Consider the following 19,236-nt stretch of genomic DNA (forward strand, 5'->3'; position numbering starts at 1 on the left):
TGCATATATATAGCACTGATAACTGTAGAAATGTCACTGGTAACCCCAAAAGTGTCAAAAATCGCCGCCATTACGCGTTAAAAAAAAAAACAACAAAAATGCCAAAAATCTTTCCCTTAGTCAGTAAACGCAATAACTTTTGCGCAAGCCAATCAAAATACGCTTTTTGCGATTTTTTTTTTTTTTACCAAACATAGGTAGCATAAAACAAATTGGCCGAAAATGTTAAAAAATTTTGATTTTTACATTTTTTTTGGGGGGGGGAATTTCATATAAAATAAAGGGAAAAATATTGCTATTTTTGCAAAATTGACGCTCTTTTTTTGTTTATAGCGCGTGATCAAAAAATCGCACAGGTGATCAAATACCGCCAAAAGAAAGCTCTGTTTGTGGGAAAAAAAGGACGCCAAATTCGTTTAGGTACAGCGTCACACGACCGCGCAATTGTCCGTTAAAGTCACGCAGTGCCGAATCGCAAAATACCCCCTGGTCGTTTAGCAGCCAAATCCTCCGGGGCTTAAGTGGTTAAGGAGTGGACTGTCCCACTTGTGGTGGACCCTCCGATTTCCAGATTAAACATGGCAACCATGATTCTAGTTGAAGAGTCCCCGGCCTTTAAGGACCCGGCTGACTGGTAGGCAGAGGCTGTGGCCCGCACTATGTATTCCTTAGCTGGTTCGGCGATGAGGCTGGTATTTACCATTGCCCTGGTGTTGCAAGTTCTGACCGAGTGGGCTAAGCTCCTACGTCGTGACCTGGAGGGAAAACAGCTCCCCCCTGTCTTTGCTGAGCTGGCGGACAAGCTGGGCCAGGGGCTGCGGTCGATCTGTGATGCCTCTTTGGCTGGGGCTCCGCAGATGGTTTGCCTCTCTGTTTTGGCGGTGGTCTTTTGGCATGTCTTTTGGCTTAAATGCTGGTCTGAAGATCCGACTTCTAAAAAGGCCTTGACTGATCTTCCTTTTCAAGGAGATCGGCTGTTTGGAGCTACCCTGGATGACATTATTAAAGGTCTCACAGGGGGGGGAAGAGTACCTTTCTTCTGCAGGCTACTAAGGGCAAGGAACCTCCTTGTAGACGGGGATTGACAAGGGCTCAAAGCCTTTCAGTTCTCCTGCTTTACCGAAAAGCACTTCTTTTCTTGAGGTCTCCGGATTGCAGAAAGAAACCTTTTCCTCATGCTTACCTTTAGCATATGTTTGTGAGTGTAATGTATAGCATGTCTTTTAATATCTCAATAAATGTCTTGTGATATTGCACTAGGTCGGTGCGCCCTTCTCTTGTTTTCTATGTTTTCAGTCTATATGGATACACATCGTCCTTTGAGGGCAGCATGATCCTAGAAGCCAACAAAACAGCTGTCCCTTTAACACCGCACGCGAGCGCAGGAGATTGTATCTGTCTTTTTTGCTATTCCCCTCCCATTGTATTGGACAGTGGTCACCACAGATGCCAGCCTGTCCAGCTGGGGAGGTGTCCTCGGCAAGCATTCTTCTCAGGGGATCTTGGTGCTGGAGGAGTCCAGACTGCCGATCAATGTCCTGGAACTCTGCGTGATCAGACTATGTCTGGATCATTGGATGGATTGTCTTCAGGGATGCCCAGTGCGCATTTAATCGGACAATGCCCCGGCCGTGGCTTATGTCAATCGCCAAGGGGACACAAGAAATGCCCTGGCGGCTCTGAAGGTAGCCGGCATTCTAAGATGGGCAGAATGGTTCCTTCCTGCCCTCGCCGTACAGATTCCCAGAGTGGAAAATTGGCAGGCGGACTACCTCAGTCGGCAGGCTTTGGACCTTTATCCAGCAGGGTTTTATCAGTTGTGTCTCTAGTGGGGACCTCCCAAGGTGGATCTGTTGGCGTCACGGCTCAACAGACAGGTGCAGAGATTTATGGCCCGGTCAAGGAATCCACTGGCCGACACCGCAGACGCGCTGGTGGCCCCGTGGGGTCGGTATCATGTGATATACGCCTTTCCTCATCTCAAGCTTCTTCCCAAACCCCTACACAGGATCGAGGCAGAAGGAATTCTGGTAGTCTTAGTGGCCCCAGACTGGCCTTGGCGGGCTTGGTACGCCGATCTGGTGCGGCTAGTCGTGGAAGCTTCCTCTCAGGGAGGATCTGCTGTCTCAAGGACCAATATTCCATCCTTCTTTACAGTCGCTTTGATGGCTTGGCTGTTGAATGCCTGGTGCTAAAGGATAGAGGTTTATCTGAGTCAGTGATTCCTTCGTCGTTAAAAGCTAGGAAATCTACTTTGAGGAAGATCTACCATCATACGTGGAAGACGTACATTGTGTGGTGTAAGTCTTTTGGGGTGCATCCTCGCTCCTTCTTGGTGGCTTGGATCTTAACCTTCCTTCAAGGGGGGTTAAACAGAAGCTGGCCTTGAGTACCATCAAGGGCCAGGTGTCTGCTTTGCCGGTCTTCTTGCAACGACTTTTGGCCACACACTCCCTGGTGCGTACCTTTCTTCAGGGTGTCCGACTTTTGGTCCCTCCAGTGCTGGCTCCGTTGCCGCCTTGGGATCTCAATTTTGGTTCTTTGAACTCTACAGAAGCCTCCTTTTGAAAATATTTGGGAGATTCCCCTGCTTATGCTGTCCCAGAAGGTGGCCTTTTTCGTGGCTATCACCTCTGCGGACAGGGTGTCGAAACTGGCGGCTTTATTCTGTCGTTCACCCTATCTGGTGATTCACAATGATAAGGTGGTGCTTTGCCCCTGTTCATCATTCCTTCCTAAGGTGGCCTCTGACTGTCATTTGAAGGAAGACATTGTGTGGCCTTCCCTGTATCCTAGACCTAAACATCCAAAGGAAACTCTTGCATGCCTTGGATGTGGTCCTGGCAATTACGGTGTACTTGTCAGCTACCGAGTCTTTCAGGAAGTCGGACTCTCTATTTGTGCTCACGGATGGACCTTGCAAAGGGTTGTCTGCCTACTCTGTGACCATTTCCAGATGGATCATACAGACGGTGGTTCAGGCCTATTCAGTCAGGGGTCAGTTCCTCCTTTTCCTGTCAAGGCGCACTCTACTAGGGCACTTAGGGCCTCCTGGGCCTTCTGTCATCAAGCGTCAGTGACGCAGGTTTGCAAGGCAGCCACCTGGTCGTCGGCCCATACTTTTACAAAGTTTTATAAAGTTGTTGGCATCTGGAAATGCTTCCTTTTGGCCGCAAGGTTTTGCAGGCTGCTATTTAAGAGGACCTGATCCTCTAAAGGTGTATTGTTTTTTTCAGATGGGCTCCAGTTTTTTTGGTTGAGCCCCTGTTGCCTGGTTGGCTAATGTTTAACCTTGGGAATTTTTTTTTTTGCGATTTCCCACCCCTCATGTTTAACACTGCTTTGGGATGTCCCAATGGTCAAGAATGACAGAAGCTGTGTCAGTCAATGAACGAAAGAGAAAATGGGATTTTTGATTTACTGTAAAATCCATTTCTCTGATGTTCATTGACAGACACAGCACCCACCCCTCTGTGGAGTTATAATTCTCCTGACACTGCTTGTAATAAAACTGAGTGACTATAGCAGGGAGAGGGAGTATACCCCCTGGGACTGCCCATGGGTGTAGCCAGAATTTTTTCTACCTAGTGTCCTACTCCTGTGGGGGGCAGTATAACCCAGTGGTCAAGAATGACAGGAGCTGTGTTCGTCAAACATCAGAGAAATGGATTTTACGTAAGTCAAAGATCCCATTTTTCTTTTTTTTTTTTTTTCCAATTAAAAACATTTTAAACTTACCCATTCTGTGCAATGGTTTTACACAGAGCAGCCCTGATCCTTCTCCCCAGCTGCCTGCGTCTTTTGACCACCTGATTGTTTTGACAAGTGGTTTTCACTGAAGCTGCCTTCTTTTGCTTTCAGCATGTCCTGGGTTTGAATTTCTAGATCTGAAACCAATTAGAAGTTGTATTGTGACATAACATGAATAAAAAATTTTTGCTTTTCTGCTCCTAAAACAGTCTGTCTTTTTTTTTTTTTCTCCTAATCTTGTCAGATCATATTTATGGTCGGTCGAGGTTATCTGTCTCCAGACCTCAGCAAAGTCCGGAGTAACTGTCCCAAAGCGATGAAGCGGTTAATGGCGGACTGTCTGAAGAAAAAGAGGGATGAGCGGCCCCTGTTTCCACAGGTAAAGTGACTTCAGCTTGAACTGAATTAAACTGGAAAGATTCAGCTTCCAGCAAGTGGAGGTATCAAGAGTCTTGAGTCATAGTAATATTATCCTGTTCTTTAGTCTAAAAGTTTTAAGCAACCCATTGAACTACAGATCCCATAAGGCTATGCTCAATGCTTGCAGGAAAAGATTTATTGATTTGGCTAGAATTTTTTTCTTTTTTTTTTTTCATCTCATTTGTTTCAGGAAACGGGTGCAAGCTTCCTCTTGTCATCAAAAACATGCTAAAAAAGCATGATGGGGGGGGGGGGGGCAATTGATGTGGGGCGCTGAGTCTAATGTTTAGCTTTAATTTGCTTAATTTAACTACCTTGATACTGGGCATTTGTACTCCCTTCCCAGGCAAATTTTCAGATTTCAGCGCTGTCACACTTTGACAATCACTCAGTCATGCAACACTGTACCCAAATGAAATTGTTATAATTTTTTAGTTGGAGAGCGCTTTCTTTTGGTGGCATTTAATCACCAGTTTTTTTTTTTTTTTTTTTTTTGCTATATAAATGAGAAAAATACCAAAAATGTTCTGTAACCAGAGAACACAGTAGGAAGCAAGACGTCATGAATAACTGCTTTGCTTTCTACTGTAACTGATTGCAATGATTTGTCACAGGGATAACATAGTACCAGGGCTGTAATCTGTAATCTGCTGTGCCCGAAGAAAATGTATTGGCTGTTTAAATTGAGAAAATTTACCATTTTAAGAAAAAAAGTTGGTACAGGTCAACAAACAGCTGGCAATGTAAGCTTTACTAACAAGGAAGAGCTGAAAGAACATTGCAACTAATTAGGTGTATTGGCAAAAGCTCAGCAATATAAATGGGTATAAAAAGAGCATCTTTACAGAGGAAGTGTCTCAGAAGTGAAGATGGGCAGAGGTTCAACAATCTGAAAGGCTGTCTAAAAATTGTCCAACAATTTTGGAGTAATGTTCCTCAACATAAAATTGCAAAGACTTTAAATATATCATCGTCTACAGTACATGGTATAAAGATTCAGGGAATGTTCAAGGACGAAGGCCGAAATGCAATCAGATGTCCGTGATCTTCATGTCCTCAAATGGCATTGCATTAAAAACAGGCATTATTCTCTGATGGGCAATATTCTCTGATGGACATCACTGCATGGGCTCAGGAATACTTCCAAAAATCATAGTATGTGAACACAGTTTGCAGTGCCCATAAAGCTCTATTATGCAAAGAAGAAGCTGTATCTGAACAAGTTCCAGAAACGCCACTGTCTTCTATGGGCCAAAGCTCAGTTAACTCCTTGGCGCTGACTTTTTTAAGGCTTGTTGCTGCCATCAATTTCAAAATTGCCTTATTTATTCTTAAACTGGTACATTTTATCAGTTGAAACATTTGATATGTTTTCTATTGTGAATAAAATATGGGTTTATGAGATTTTCAAATCATTGCATTTTAGATTTATAATTTAGATTTAGATTTTACACAGTGTCCCGAGTTTCTTGGATTTGGGGTTTTTCAACCTAATTGGTACAATCTCACATAAGTTTTGTGTTATTTCAAAAGTCATGTTCAATATTTTTAAAACTGCAGTTTTCATTAAAATACCTGGTAATCCTGCCATTAAGATTGTTGTGCTGGCATTTCCTGGTCTAAGTGAACAGCATCACACAAGGACTAGAAGTGGCTATTTCAACACAAATTCGCAGGCATTGTACACTATTGTCCTTCTCAGAAAATATGCCACACAGCTATCCACTGAAGTGCATGTAGACAAAAAGTGGCTTCAAATAGGCTACAGGAGATCAGCAGCACTGATATGTAACAAAGGTTAAAACAAGTATTTTACTAAACAAAAGAAAATTGGAATTGTTGCTATGTTATGTTTTTTTTTTTTTTTTTTTGCTTTAAAGCTGGAGAAATCTGATGAGCCTCATTGATCTTTTCTATTAGCTGTCTTGCACAAATTGCCAAACCTTGTCTCTTTCTTCTCCATTAGATTCTTGCCTCCATTGAACTCCTGGCCCGGTCATTGCCAAAAATTCACCGCAGTGCATCTGAGCCATCGTTAAATCGAGCCGGCTTCCAGACAGAAGACTTCAGTCTGTACGCTTGTGCATCTCCAAAAACGCCCATTCAGGGTGGCGGATATGGTGGGTTTGAGAATCACGGCTTGTGAGTTCAGCTGAGCTCCCCCAATTCCAGATACTAGTGCCCCTGCTGGCAGGGGTCTGTACATTTCTGCGTGGTGCTTCATTGTACACACCACACACCAATAGCTGTATAGTCTGTCTAAATATTCTATTAATTATTTGTATATACACTTCTAAAGTGCTGGCTGCCTTCAGTTTTATTGTATTTAGATTTATCAGGTGTCTAATGGTAATAAATAAAAAAAATAACAATGACTTGTCCCTTCAGTAGGTTTAATTGACTGCAAATATAGTGAAAAAACTATCAGCGCAAGACTAAGTGAAATTCAAATGTGTATAAATGTGCTAGAATAAATCAATATATAAATCCGGCTGCATACACAAATTGTGTCCACACCTCACAACAAAAACATAAAAATCAAAAAACGTGCTGCGCCAGAAGTGCACAAAAATAATAAGTGATTAATGAATCAACAAGTGTTATCAACAAAATATGGTGTCCATCATATGTGCTCTGATGAAACATAAATGTTCATATAAAGTGCTCCAAAGTAATGATTAGTATATCCAGGTGATGACAGGACAGCCTCAATCCCTTGTGAATCAAGCAGGAACCACCAGTGTGTGAACTCCCTCCACCAGTAAGATTGGCCTCTCACCTTGATACCAGACCCAAACGGGCCAGCATGAGCATATCAGGGGATAAACAGACTATCACAGGTAACCTCTCCAGCCTTCACCTCCGGGGGTCGCCAGGACATAAAATAAAGATAAAGCAAAGATCTAGTGCTCTCTGAATGTAAATAATGAGCTTTTATTGAGCATAAAGGGGTAACTCACATTTGTTGGGCACTCAGCCGTGCCTGCTGTTATGGCATTCAGTGTTGGAGAGTAGCACCCGAGCGATCGGCGTCAGGCACGCAGGCTCCGCCTCCCTATACGCGTTACGCCTGAAGCGTGGGCTCCGTTCGGAAGTGTTCTAAATGTTCATATAAAGTGCTCCAAAGTAATGATTAGTATATCCAGGTGATGACAGGACAGCCTCAATCCCTTGTGAATCAAGCAGGAACCACCAGTGTGTGAACTCCCTCCACCAGTAAGATTGGCCTCTCACCTTGATACCAGACCCAAACGGGCCAGCATGAGCATATCAGGGGATAAACAGACTATCACAGGTAACCTCTCCAGCCTTCACCTCCGGGGGTCGCCAGGACATAAAATAAAGATAAAGCAAAGATCTAGTGCTCTCTGAATGTAAATAATGAGCTTTTATTGAGCATAAAGGGGTAACTCACATTTGTTGGGCACTCAGCCGTGCCTGCTGTTATGGCATTCAGTGTTGGAGAGTAGCACCCGAGCGATCGGCGTCAGGCACGCAGGCTCCGCCTCCCTATACGCGTTACGCCTGAAGCGTGGGCTCCGTTCGGAAGAAGCCAAACGGAGCCCACGCTTCAGGCGTAACGCGTATAGGGAGGCGGAGCCTGCGTGCCTGACGCCGATCGCTCGGGTGCTACTCTCCAACACTGAATGCCATAACAGCAGGCACGGCTGAGTGCCCAACAAATGTGAGTTACCCCTTTATGCTCAATAAAAGCTCATTATTTACATTCAGAGAGCACTAGATCTTTGCTTTATCTTTATTTTATGTCCTGGCGACCCCCGGAGGTGAAGGCTGGAGAGGTTACCTGTGATAGTCTGTTTATCCCCTGATATGCTCATGCTGGCCCGTTTGGGTCTGGTATCAAGGTGAGAGGCCAATCTTACTGGTGGAGGGAGTTCACACACTGGTGGTTCCTGCTTGATTCACAAGGGATTGAGGCTGTCCTGTCATCACCTGGATATACTAATCATTACTTTGGAGCACTTTATATGAACATTTATGTTTCATCAGAGCACATATGATGGACACCATATTTTGTTGATAACACTTGTTGATTCATTAATCACTTATTATTTTTGTGCACTTCTGGCGCAGCACGTTTTTTGATTTTTAATTGACTGCAAAGTCATACCTCGTCGCATCTCATCCATGACCTTTATATTCCAAGTGAAAATTTGCAAGGGAACCATCTAGGGTAGATATACCAGAGAAGGTGTATTTGTGAACCTGTTTTCTTAGTTGTACAAGAAATGAGACAGGCTCATTTCATTATTACAACTGATTTATATGCAGCTACCTTCAGGCAATTGGTAAACGGGGACATCCCCCTATATATCCCCTCCTACTCCCAACTACACTTATTTTTTAGTTTTTTATTAGTGTCTTTAGGTTTTCTCTGTGGATGATATTATTCCAAGATCATTTTTTTTTTTAGTAGACTGCACCATAGCCACTGAGGCTCCTCATACAGCTTCCATATCAATTGACTCCTCAGCCAAGCTTTGGAGGGACCATATCTGGACCACGCCTGGTGGAAGATGCAGAGCCGACTTTTTTAATTTTACTTTTTTGTACTGGATCCTGCTGTGGGCACTCCCCTTGGGACGTAGTGCAATTCTTAGAGTTAGCCACAAGATGCTTTACAGATCCGGGTTTATGTCCTGCCTGGAGCAGAGCCCTGTGTGGGTATACCCATCCTGGAGGGTGGAGCCAAGGATGGGGTTAATCCACTGGTACGAGGGTGCTACTGAGTTTGCCCTATCCAAGCACCTGCTCCGGTTCGTTCTATTTGGGGTTACTGTGGCTGCACACCCTTCCTCTTCGCAGGTGAGGCTTCTGACCGGCAATATCCCCCATCCACAGGGAAAAGGGTAAGATGGACTTACTAGCTCAGGCTTGGCTTTTAGCTCCACTGGGTGTGGTAGAATAACCATTAGCAGCCTTAGTACCCTCTTCTCTGAGAGTTGCACCCACTTTGACTCCCTGCTTTCTTCTGGCCATGGTGCTGGCCTTTCTGTCACATTTAGTTCCTCATTTCTATCTTGAAAATAATTTTCTACCACAATGACAGAATGTCTGGCCTTTATGAAGGCAATAGGCAGCAGGAATCGAGATGTACCCCTTCGATCTCCCCTTCTAAAAAATTGATTTTGCTCTTGAGCCAAACACATTGCCTGAAAAGGAGGTGGCAGATGTATAGTTTTCCTCTTGAGCGTCAAATCAGGGTGACACGCCTGTAACAGAGGTTTTATCCAAGCTAAAATGTACTATAGCTACTCTTTTAGACAATGCACGATCTTGAGTTTTCTCTCAGTAAGGTATTCAGTATGGGCTCAATTGCTAGTAGAGCCTCACCTATATGCTAATTGGCATACCCTGAGAAGTTTTTTACTCCTCCAAAATGTTTCTCCCAGCATTATCTTTTTGAGAAAAGGTTTCTACTTCCTGTGGTAGACCCTGCTATTTCTTCTCTTAACAAGACCCTCACAACCCCCGTGGAGGCTTTTCCTTGGTGGGCCCTGCCATTCACGCCATGTCAGTGGCAGTCTGTTGTACCATTGCTGTCTGGACTAAGCGCATGGCCCAAAATCCTAGTTCCATCCATACCAATGCCACTGTCCACTCTCCAGGGTGAGTCTTCTCTCAATCCACATGAGCAGGATTTGTGGGACTTTCCTTTGCAGGGATTTCCTTTCACTTCCTATTTTGACTATGGGACAGGAAATGAAGGTAAATCTCCCTATTGGGATAAAGAGGGCAAAAATAAACCTTACAGGAGTTATAACCCTCCCTTACTCTACCAAAAAAAAAAAGTTTTGCCTATAGAACTACTTTAAATGCTGGTCAGCTGAGCCCCCATGTAATAAACACCTTTAAAGTGGAAGTCCAGGTGTTTTCTAATTATGCTTAAATTTGTTCCGACCCCCATTGTAACTCCTATTCTGACTCCCGAGGGCGCTCTGGTCTGATCACTTGCGGGGGGGGAGGGACAGTTGACAAGTCAGCTGACTTTTTAGCATACGGCAACTGTTTCTCAAATTTGCAAGGCTGCCACCTAGGCTTTTTTTTAATACTTTTACGTTATGCCAGTGTTGAATAATGAATGTTAAAGCTTTCTCTGATAGCAGATTTGTGGAAAATGTGCTACATGCTGCTCTTTGTCTCTCCAGCCCTTTTTGACTCGTTCTGTCAATAAAATAAGGATTTTTTTTTTTCTTAGTGGTCTCTCCCCTTTGTTCCCATCTCCTTATTGCTTGCAACAAAATGAAGGTTAGCTGCGAGTAGGAGGGGCTGTAAAGGGGGATATTGCTGCATACTCAACTGAAGGTGGTTGCACATCCCCCAGTAGTAACGATTAAAGAGCCTGTATCCTGTCCTGTACTCTACTAAATGGATTTCATCCAGAGGGCATCATCCACATCCTTGCTTCTAAAGGACAAGCATGCAAAGTGGGATTTCCAGCTTTACAGACTGCATATTTGTTCTAGGTCATTGACTCACTAAGCAGTTAAGTGACATCTAAACCTAAGAACACAAATCTAATATAATTCAGCTTATCAGTCCTTAAATGTGGTGGCTTCATTGGTTTTCTTTTTCAAGCCAAGTAAATTTTTCTGCAAATAGATAAAAATACCTGTTGATCCTACCAGAAATAGTGTCAAATGTTATTAACCTTCCCAGCTGTCTTCTGTAAACTACAAAACCCCACCTCCCTATGTTATGCCAAACCAGGTAAGCATCCTACTGCTGTGTGTCTAGATCAGTGTTCCTCAACATTTTCTTAGTCAAGGCACACTTTGAAATTTGAGGGCAATCATAAGGCACCCATTAAAATTGTGGACAGTCTTGAGGCACCCCATGCTAAAATGTAAAAATCTATAATAATAGTTTTACATAATGCAGCAACACCCACACACGTAGAACATCCAACATTAAGTGATTTATTCTTCCAAAGCAAATACACTTTTGCACACTGGTACTGATTAGTATTCCACTGTTTCTCTTCCCTCTCAGTTTCTCCCCAACACTCAGCTAATGTAACCCCAGTGCTTATGGAGAGGGGCAGGGGAGGGTCACACAAGGAGGCTGTGTAGGTGACCAACATTCTCCTTATCAACTGATGACATCATTGGTTGTTAGAATGCCAGTGTCTAGAAGTTTGTAATGATGCATAACAAAAACCTATGGCTTTGTGTATCTAATAGGCAGGCTTCATTCACCCACTGGCTTGTATACAATTTTGGGCAATTCTCAGGCATTTTGCCAAGGCACCCCTAGAGAAATCTGAAGGCGCCCTGGTTGAAAAAAGCTGGTCTAGATTGTATGTGCTCTGTTTATTGGTTATAGCTCAAACTTTTTCTGATTAAAAAATCAGGAAAGCAACCCAAGGTGACAATGCTGCATGTTGTCAACCTATGGTAGGAGCTATGCTACTAGCAAGATCACCATGTGGGAAAAAAAAAAAAAGCTAAAATAGGCAAGTAATGCAACCACCACATCTAAGGACTGGTAAGCTGTAACATATATTTTATGTTTTGGATTTAAATACCCTTCAAACTAGTTTTAAGTAGAGAAAGGATCATTATATACAGGATTCATATAGCGCCAACAATTTGTGCAGCGTTTTACAACATGTGGGCAGACAGTACAGTTACAATACAATTCAATACAGGAGGAATCAGAGGGTCTTGCTCAATAGAGCTTACAATCCAGGTGTTTATTGTGTCTGGGTCTCCACTGGCAAGATCTGACCTATTTTTGTGTCCATTCTTGGTGACCATTGCCAAATGAGAGAGAAATGAAGAGGAAATTCAAAGTTTTACATCTGTCACCAGAACAGGAAGTGTGGGCATTCCTTCCAGTAAGGGTGTCTGTTCCTGTGACATCAAAAAAGGGATTTCCTCTTGCTTTCTGTTGAGTCTCAGGGACAATGAGTGCAGAGAACTCTGATATGGTCACAGCCAGCAATCTGATTGACGTCTAACCCACAGTCTACTATTTGATTAATCATTGACTTGCTGTAAATGGCTGTTTCCGGTGCACACTTGACCCATATTTGCAAATCTTGCCCCTTTAAAGTCTCTTACAAAATATTTATTGATGTAATAATGATTACTGAGCTGCATTATGGTGCTGTTTTTATATTCCTAGAGCTCACCTTTAAACACAGATTGTTTTTCAGGGTATAGACCTAAAACGTTTAAAGTAGAGTGAGACTGCTTAAAAACTGCTCTGCCATTGCAAGGATAGGCCACAACTACTGTATCTTGTTTGTATTCATTTACAATTCATTCACAATCCTAATCACCTGTCGTTGGAGATCTTTACATTTTGTACATGTTTGTATGTTGTACATCCTTCCATCACTAACCTGTCTAGTACTTGCTCTTTAATTCTTCTCAGACTTGCATCTTCTTTTAATAAACTTGTGATTCTTTTGTACTCCCTCTGCAGGAGAATTTACAGCCTTCAAGTAACTGCACAGTCACCACAAGCACCTCTGTTACTACTTTAAGTCTCGTGTTCCTCTAGTTTCTTAGCACTGGGACTACATACAAAAAAAGCAGATAACACACCCATATTAAAAGGGAGCAGCATGAACCATCAATGAAACAAAAGGGGTAGAGGGTTGGAGAGGGACCAGCAGAAACTTCTGTACACCCCTACCAGTGTACACACAGCAGAGGAGAGGCGTGGCCTTGAGAACGAGAAGGCGGATCTTCACTGCAGAGACTGTGTTTTCTGACTCTTAAGATACTAACACTGGGGCCTTCATGATCTCTCTGGATTCTGCTCCAATCATAACAGGACTGTCTACTTTAATTATTTTGCCCCCTCCCTCCCTAGAATTTTGGAAAATAAAATGCTGGATCTCCTTAGCCCCCACCCTTCTATCTCACTCCCATGTCCATTTTCTCCTATTTTAAGGAGTAAAGCAGCACTAGGACCAAACCTGGGGATTGAAGTGTAGTAACCCATAGCAAATGTATCTGTTTTCTATTAGACAGACCCCTAAAAGCCAAACTCTGATTGTTTTTTGGCACTTTGCTTTTTATCTTATTGGAGAGCTGTGCTGACCATTCGGGAATGACTTTACCTATTGTCAGACAGTGTGCATCTGAGAATGTAATGGGTCTTAGGGAATTGGGTACATTATAAAATCAATGACTTTAGTCCATAGTCTGGAGAGTTATAACCTCAGGTTTTCTCTCCATCCTCAACCACAGCCCATCCCAAGAGTTATGGTTTTATACCAACCCTGCTGGAATCTTCGCAGGAATACAGTCCAGATCTCTTGGGAGAGAGGACATACTATTCCACCACAGTCACTAGACACTGTAAGTAGGTGGTGGATTCAAAGCCCAGATAGGAGTATACCATTTAACAATTAACTTTTAATTTATTAATATTAGCATATGTATAAGGAGAATAATGGCATTTAGACCAGATTAACTTTGCCTGAGTTGATTGCTATTGGTTGTGGACGTGCCAACCTCGCTCAACACATCCTAGTCAACCATAGGCTTTGTCTACGGCTAGTCTAAAGCTGCATACACACTATTCAAATTTCCTGTCTCTAACGGTACCCAAATTCTCTACCTATATAGTGCTCTTTGCCACCTCCAAAGGGATGAAGCTGAGTTGCTCTGTCAGAATGCAATAGTTACAGTGGGAAATTCTTCCATTAGCTATGTATAGTGTGGATGGGAAAATTTGTTAGATTATTTTTATTCGGCCTGCAGGTTGTGTGTGTACCCATCTTAAAGTTTATTTATTGTTTAATAATGCATCCTCTTTAAATTAAGGTGATTTATGAAAACCAGAGCACAGTTTTCTGTCCTCCTTGTACAGGATTCCGCTGTTTGTAGTCAGTAGCTGGAAGTGTATTTCAGAGCAAGCAAAAATTAAACCCATCTGTTGAAGTATATAAATACATAATAAAAAAAAGGGAAGTTAGAAATAAAAATAAGCATGTCTAGGAAGGTTTTCAGTTATACTGGTCATCAAATCCTGGTTCTGTATTGGAAGCAATTCAGCCTGCTGATTTATTCTAGTAGTTTGAAAATCTTACCCATCGCAAACCGCCATTGTGTTTTGGTTTTAAAAAAAAAAAACTAAGACTGTTTGTTTGTGATGGACCCCCCCCCTTTTTCTTTTTTTCCCCTATCCTTTCCTCCAGTTTTCACAAACAAGCCCAGCCCATCCTCAAGGCCCTTCTCCAAATTGTATTATTGAAAACAAGATGTCAAGCGGCACACAATTAAAAAATTATAGGCACCCAAAAATGTCTATTAGGTGGTCCTAAGCTGGTAAACTCACCTGTCCTTGTTTTCTTATGGCAGTATAGCTTATCTGTGTTTGCAACTGTTTCCTGACTTTATTGGCAATTACAGAGCAAAATATTTTTGTTCTTAATGGTGGATTATCTGTAGGGAAATATGATTTGATATCCAATTTAGCATCAAATAGATGACTCTCTTGTGATGGGCTCAGTGGTGGGGGTAGAGTTGTGAATCTAAAAGGGAAGGTGTTCCCAAGAATTTAGAAATTGTGGAGAGTTATACAACTTGTCAGTGTACATCCAGTACTGGAATTCAGAGTTTTGATCAGACGTAACCTTAAATAAGTTATTTAAGAAGACAAAAAATCTGCATCAAAAATATTAATAAAGAATATACCTTCAATTGAAGGGAATTATGTGAAAAATAGTTGGAATGCACCATAGAAGTCAAGGTACAATCAAGTCAAGAGAAAAGACCAGCTTTAATAAAACGAAATGTATTTTAATATTCATTTTTTTAAAGTTCCACAAAAAAATCTTCTAAGATTGGGTTTCATGATCCCTCTGGTTCTGTTCCCTGCTTCAGATGCAGCCTTGGAGGTGGGCATTATGCAGAGTCTCAAGTTGGTGTCATGCGATGTAGTTACATGACACTGGAAGGAAGTTTGCTCTGCAAAGTGGGCAAAACACAAGGAGGTTCTGTGTTGTCATTCAGCCTGTGTGGATGGGGAAAAAGGGTGAGAGGACTCTTGAGGCTTACACAAAGCTATGGTGACACAGTGTCGTAATCTCTTTTATACTTTATAGCAGTACCACCACTACAGCTTGTAGAAATTGTTAGCCAGATCAGAACCAAGATTTGCTGACCAGTGTATCAAGAATGCTGACTGAAGGGCAAAAATATAAAAAGTAATGTACACTGATAGGTAATGAGGATTGCTACAGCTGAAAAAAAAAAATCCCCTGGCCTTCATTTAATTTTCTGCTAAGTTTCATTATTGTCCCCTTTCCCATTTGTCCCCTTTCTGCTTGGGTGCACTTAATATTGAAATGCTTCCACAGGACTTTTGAACTTGGGAAGAAATCGATTTTCTTCATCCAACTGTTTAACAAGAACTACATTTTTTAAGGGAGATTCTGCATTTTATTTATCTTTCCAGCCCCGTTTTGCTAATTTGGACTGTCCACTTCTACTCCTTCCCTACATCGTGTCCCCTTTTTTTTTTTTTTTTTTTTTTTCTAAAGGATACAGTTATGGACCTTCTATCCCACAAATCTGCTCTAGCATTTAATTCCTTTTGGTGAGGCCTTGCATGGACTAAATTGGACTTATTGTGTTTTCAGATTCAGCTCTTTAAAAACTCTTTACAGTGCATTTCTATATCATACAGAATGGACGGCTGGCTGCCGGAAGGAAAAAAAAATGGTTTACATTCCATGCTAGATAGTCACATTCACATTGCATTATTCTTTGTTTTCGATTTGGCTCCAAGACTTCTGCTCTGCACCTACAGACTGTCTGAAGGAAAGAATGGCGTTTTTGTTGTTGAATGCTCACAGCACTCGATGTGCAGGTACTACATTCGAGATAAATGGTAATGGCCCTAATAATGCAGAACTTTTTCTGGGTCTTTTGCTTGAAAGTGTCTGAAGGCTCAAGAGGTTATGTGGGATTGTGGTAACAGGACAAATGTGTGATTTGCCCTAGCAACAGACTGTTCCTATATCTGCCCTGTATGTATACTATGAAATGAAAACATTTACATCCGCCATGCCATTGGAGTGAAAAAAGGTAGGTGATTAACTAAGCAAGGCCCGAGTTAATCGCATCTTCCTTTTGGCATATTCAGACTTCAGTGTGTTTCCTTTGATTACATTTGTATAGTGTGATCAATTCCACTAGCCCATAAAGCAGAGGTTCATAAACATACCGCCAATGTCCAATATGACTCTCTATCCCCTTCCCCAGACTGTCAAAATCATCATGAGCAGTCCTATTAGGTACCAGTATAACTTCTAAAGATGTCCATAGCTTGGTTTTACTTTACGTAAGTAAATCTATAGGCAGAACAGCTGACAGATAATCGTAAGCATTTTTTCTTGTTTACGAATGGCAAATCACAAAAACACAGTCTATCTAAAGCTAGTGAGAGTATTGCTGTTAATTGTTTTGCAATCAAAAGATAGAACTGAGGTCCAGTTACTTTAAATGTTAATTGCATGTCATTGACACATCTAGCTGATTTTTCTACTTTTTAGATTTCAGATATTCCATTGTAATTTTCTTTCAGTTATTTAGAGATCTAGTCCCAGCCCTCCAATAAAGAATTTAGATTATTTCCATCAGTCTCCCATCTCAGAGTAGATCATTATTTTCCCTTCCATAGCTAATTGACGCCACCCAAGATAGAAATTCAAATTTGTTTACCAAAGAGACCCACAAACACAATGAGAACTTAAAGCATCTCTGGTTGAAACTGAGGCTAAGACTTCAGATTTCCAAACCCCCAAGGCCACATGCCAAACTGGAGCCCTCCCTTTTATGTTTTTCAAGCACAGTATTAGAAATGTACAGGAGTTTGAGTAGTTTAGAAATAATAGATGCCTTTTATCCCCAAATGTATGTGTTGCATGTAACAACCAGATGCTCCTAATCATGTCCTTAAGCTGTGGCAAGGCAATGGGGGCTGAGGCCCACACTGACAAGCTTTTAGCACACATCAGTCTACTTGTGATTTTTTTATTTTAAGTGTTTCTTATAAAACAATATTGCACGTTCAGGAAAAGTGACACACTTTCTAGTAGGAACAACCCCTCCCCCTCTGGTATTTATTTTTTCCCTTTCTGCTCCATTCCTCCATTAGAGTTAGAAATCTAAACCTTGTGTAAGCTCCATGTTGGATGATACAAGGTTAAATCTTTTCTCCTCCTGGGTTAGTGACACTGTTAAGGTCTGGTGAATGTCTATTCAGGCCTGGATATGACATCCTTTGAGGAGGTCACATTCTCTCCGTCCATACCAAAAAGCACTGGGTTTTTATAGAGGGCTCTGTATGGAACCGAACAACTTCCATGTGTGGTCTGAGACACATTAACAGGTAAATCTCTGAGAATTGGCGGATGAAAGCAAGCAGTTGGTTGCTACGTGTAATAAGAGACCTTGGATATAAGGCCCTGCTTTTGTTGCCTCTAGTAATCAACTCACTGTGCATCCACCAGTGATGGACATCCTGCCCCACTTGGCTCTTTCTTCAGACACTTTCACAAGAGGCCCAATATTCTTCCAATGTGTGTTTTTTTTTTTTTTTTTTTTCCTGTTTTTACCGGAAAAAAAGTTCCCACACTGTAACAATGTGCAAATGCTGTCTGGACCAACAAAATGATCACTGTCACATCCCAGATTGTTTGTTTGTTATGTATGTGTGTGTGTGGTTATATGTTTAGCTGCTGGTTCCACCAATAAGACTAAATATTTATGACTCCAAAGCCAGACCAGTAGCGCACAATGAGGTCATTTTCTTTTTTTTTTTTTGTACATTCAAAACTATTTCATCCTATTTATTTAATTTATTTTTCTGAAAAGCAAGCATGGACATGGAAATCCGGAAGATACATCCAATGAATCTTCTCTTGTTTTATTCTTGTTTGTTTTCACCTTTTGTATATTTTATTGTGTGCCGTCTAATAGATGGACACTGTACTGCGGTCATTCGGTAATGGACTGGCACCTGCAGAACCTCTTTTTAGCAATTGTACATATCATTAGAAGTGTATATGTAGGATGGTCAGATACGGCTTGTTGTTTTGAAATCTGATTTAAAGATCACCTGTCATTTGTGCACACTGAGAGGAAAGCCATTTTGTCCTTGGAGAAGGCAGCCTAGCAGTTTGTAAAAGTAGTTCTCAATAAATTGAAAAAGATTGTTGTATGGACAAGATGGCTGCCAACACTAAGCATGGGTGACAGGTACACTTTAAAGGGTCTGTCTACCTGTAATGGTTTTTATACCTTACAGTGATACCAGCTGTAGATCTGCCTGCCAGGCTTAACGGCTCTACCCACCACATAGTGGAGTCTTGTTATACCCACAGCTTGTAGGTGGAGCTGGGAACCCGCAGAGATTGCACCATCAGAATACCTGACAGATATAGAAAGTCAGAAGATGTTTCAGATCACTGGACTCCAAGTGGACTGACCCTTAAAATAAATCTTTAAAAAGCTATGTATTTGCTTTCTGGTTATTGGGTTATTCTAAGGAGCCCTGATTTCCATTTTTATTGGTGTATTAATTGTTTGGTTTTAACTGCTAAATTTGTCATTTGTATTTTCATACTTTCAGGAATATGTAGAAGTCTAAACTAAAGTAACAAATGCATTTAGCAATGTAATATACAATGTAATTTAAGTTAGTTAATGCATTTTTGCCCCATTTTGTCACAAAGCATAATACACTAGTGTGAAGACTCTGTTGGAAGATGCCATTCCCTGACTCCTGGGCAGATTAGTTCCAGGACATCGTTCACAGATGACCAATTAAGTTGTTTAACCTAACTAGTATGTAGCCAAGGAGTCAGAGTGGCGGCTTTTATGCTTGTCACTAATGTATTTTGACAGATTCCTTAAAAATATAAATAAGTCCCATAAAGCAGTAGAGGATGCACAGTATTGGATATCAGTGTAGCTGTGGTGGACTACCTGACATAGATACATTTTTAAAAGTCTGTTTTTTTCCCTTCAGGAAACTCCTTTTTCAGTCATACTGACGTAAATACCCACAATTCCA

The 19,236-nt window shown here is 41.7% G+C and overlaps 1 protein-coding gene across 4 annotated transcripts in view; it reads left to right on the forward strand.

The window, feature by feature from the left end:
- Positions 1 to 13,252, forward strand: part of BRAF (B-Raf proto-oncogene, serine/threonine kinase) — a 172,100-nt gene extending 158,848 nt beyond the window's left edge. For 2 of the 4 annotated variants that reach the window (XM_082254635.1, XM_082254637.1), the window contains 2 exons: positions 3,995 to 4,129; positions 6,137 to 6,506. In XM_082254635.1, coding sequence (XP_082110761.1) covers positions 3,995 to 4,129; positions 6,137 to 6,316 — 315 coding nt within the window. In that variant the 3' untranslated portion in view covers positions 6,317 to 6,506. Of the gene's footprint in view, positions 1 to 3,994; positions 4,130 to 6,136; positions 6,507 to 12,624 lie in introns of those variants that run through there. The other 2 variants (XM_082254636.1, XM_082254638.1) reach the window with 2 other exon arrangements.
- The last annotated feature ends 5,984 nt before the right edge of the window (positions 13,253 to 19,236 follow it).

This window comes from Pelophylax lessonae (genome assembly GCF_965119305.1).
Source record: "Pelophylax lessonae genome assembly, chromosome: 4".
In the NCBI taxonomy this organism is placed as follows: domain Eukaryota; kingdom Metazoa; phylum Chordata; class Amphibia; order Anura; family Ranidae; genus Pelophylax; species Pelophylax lessonae.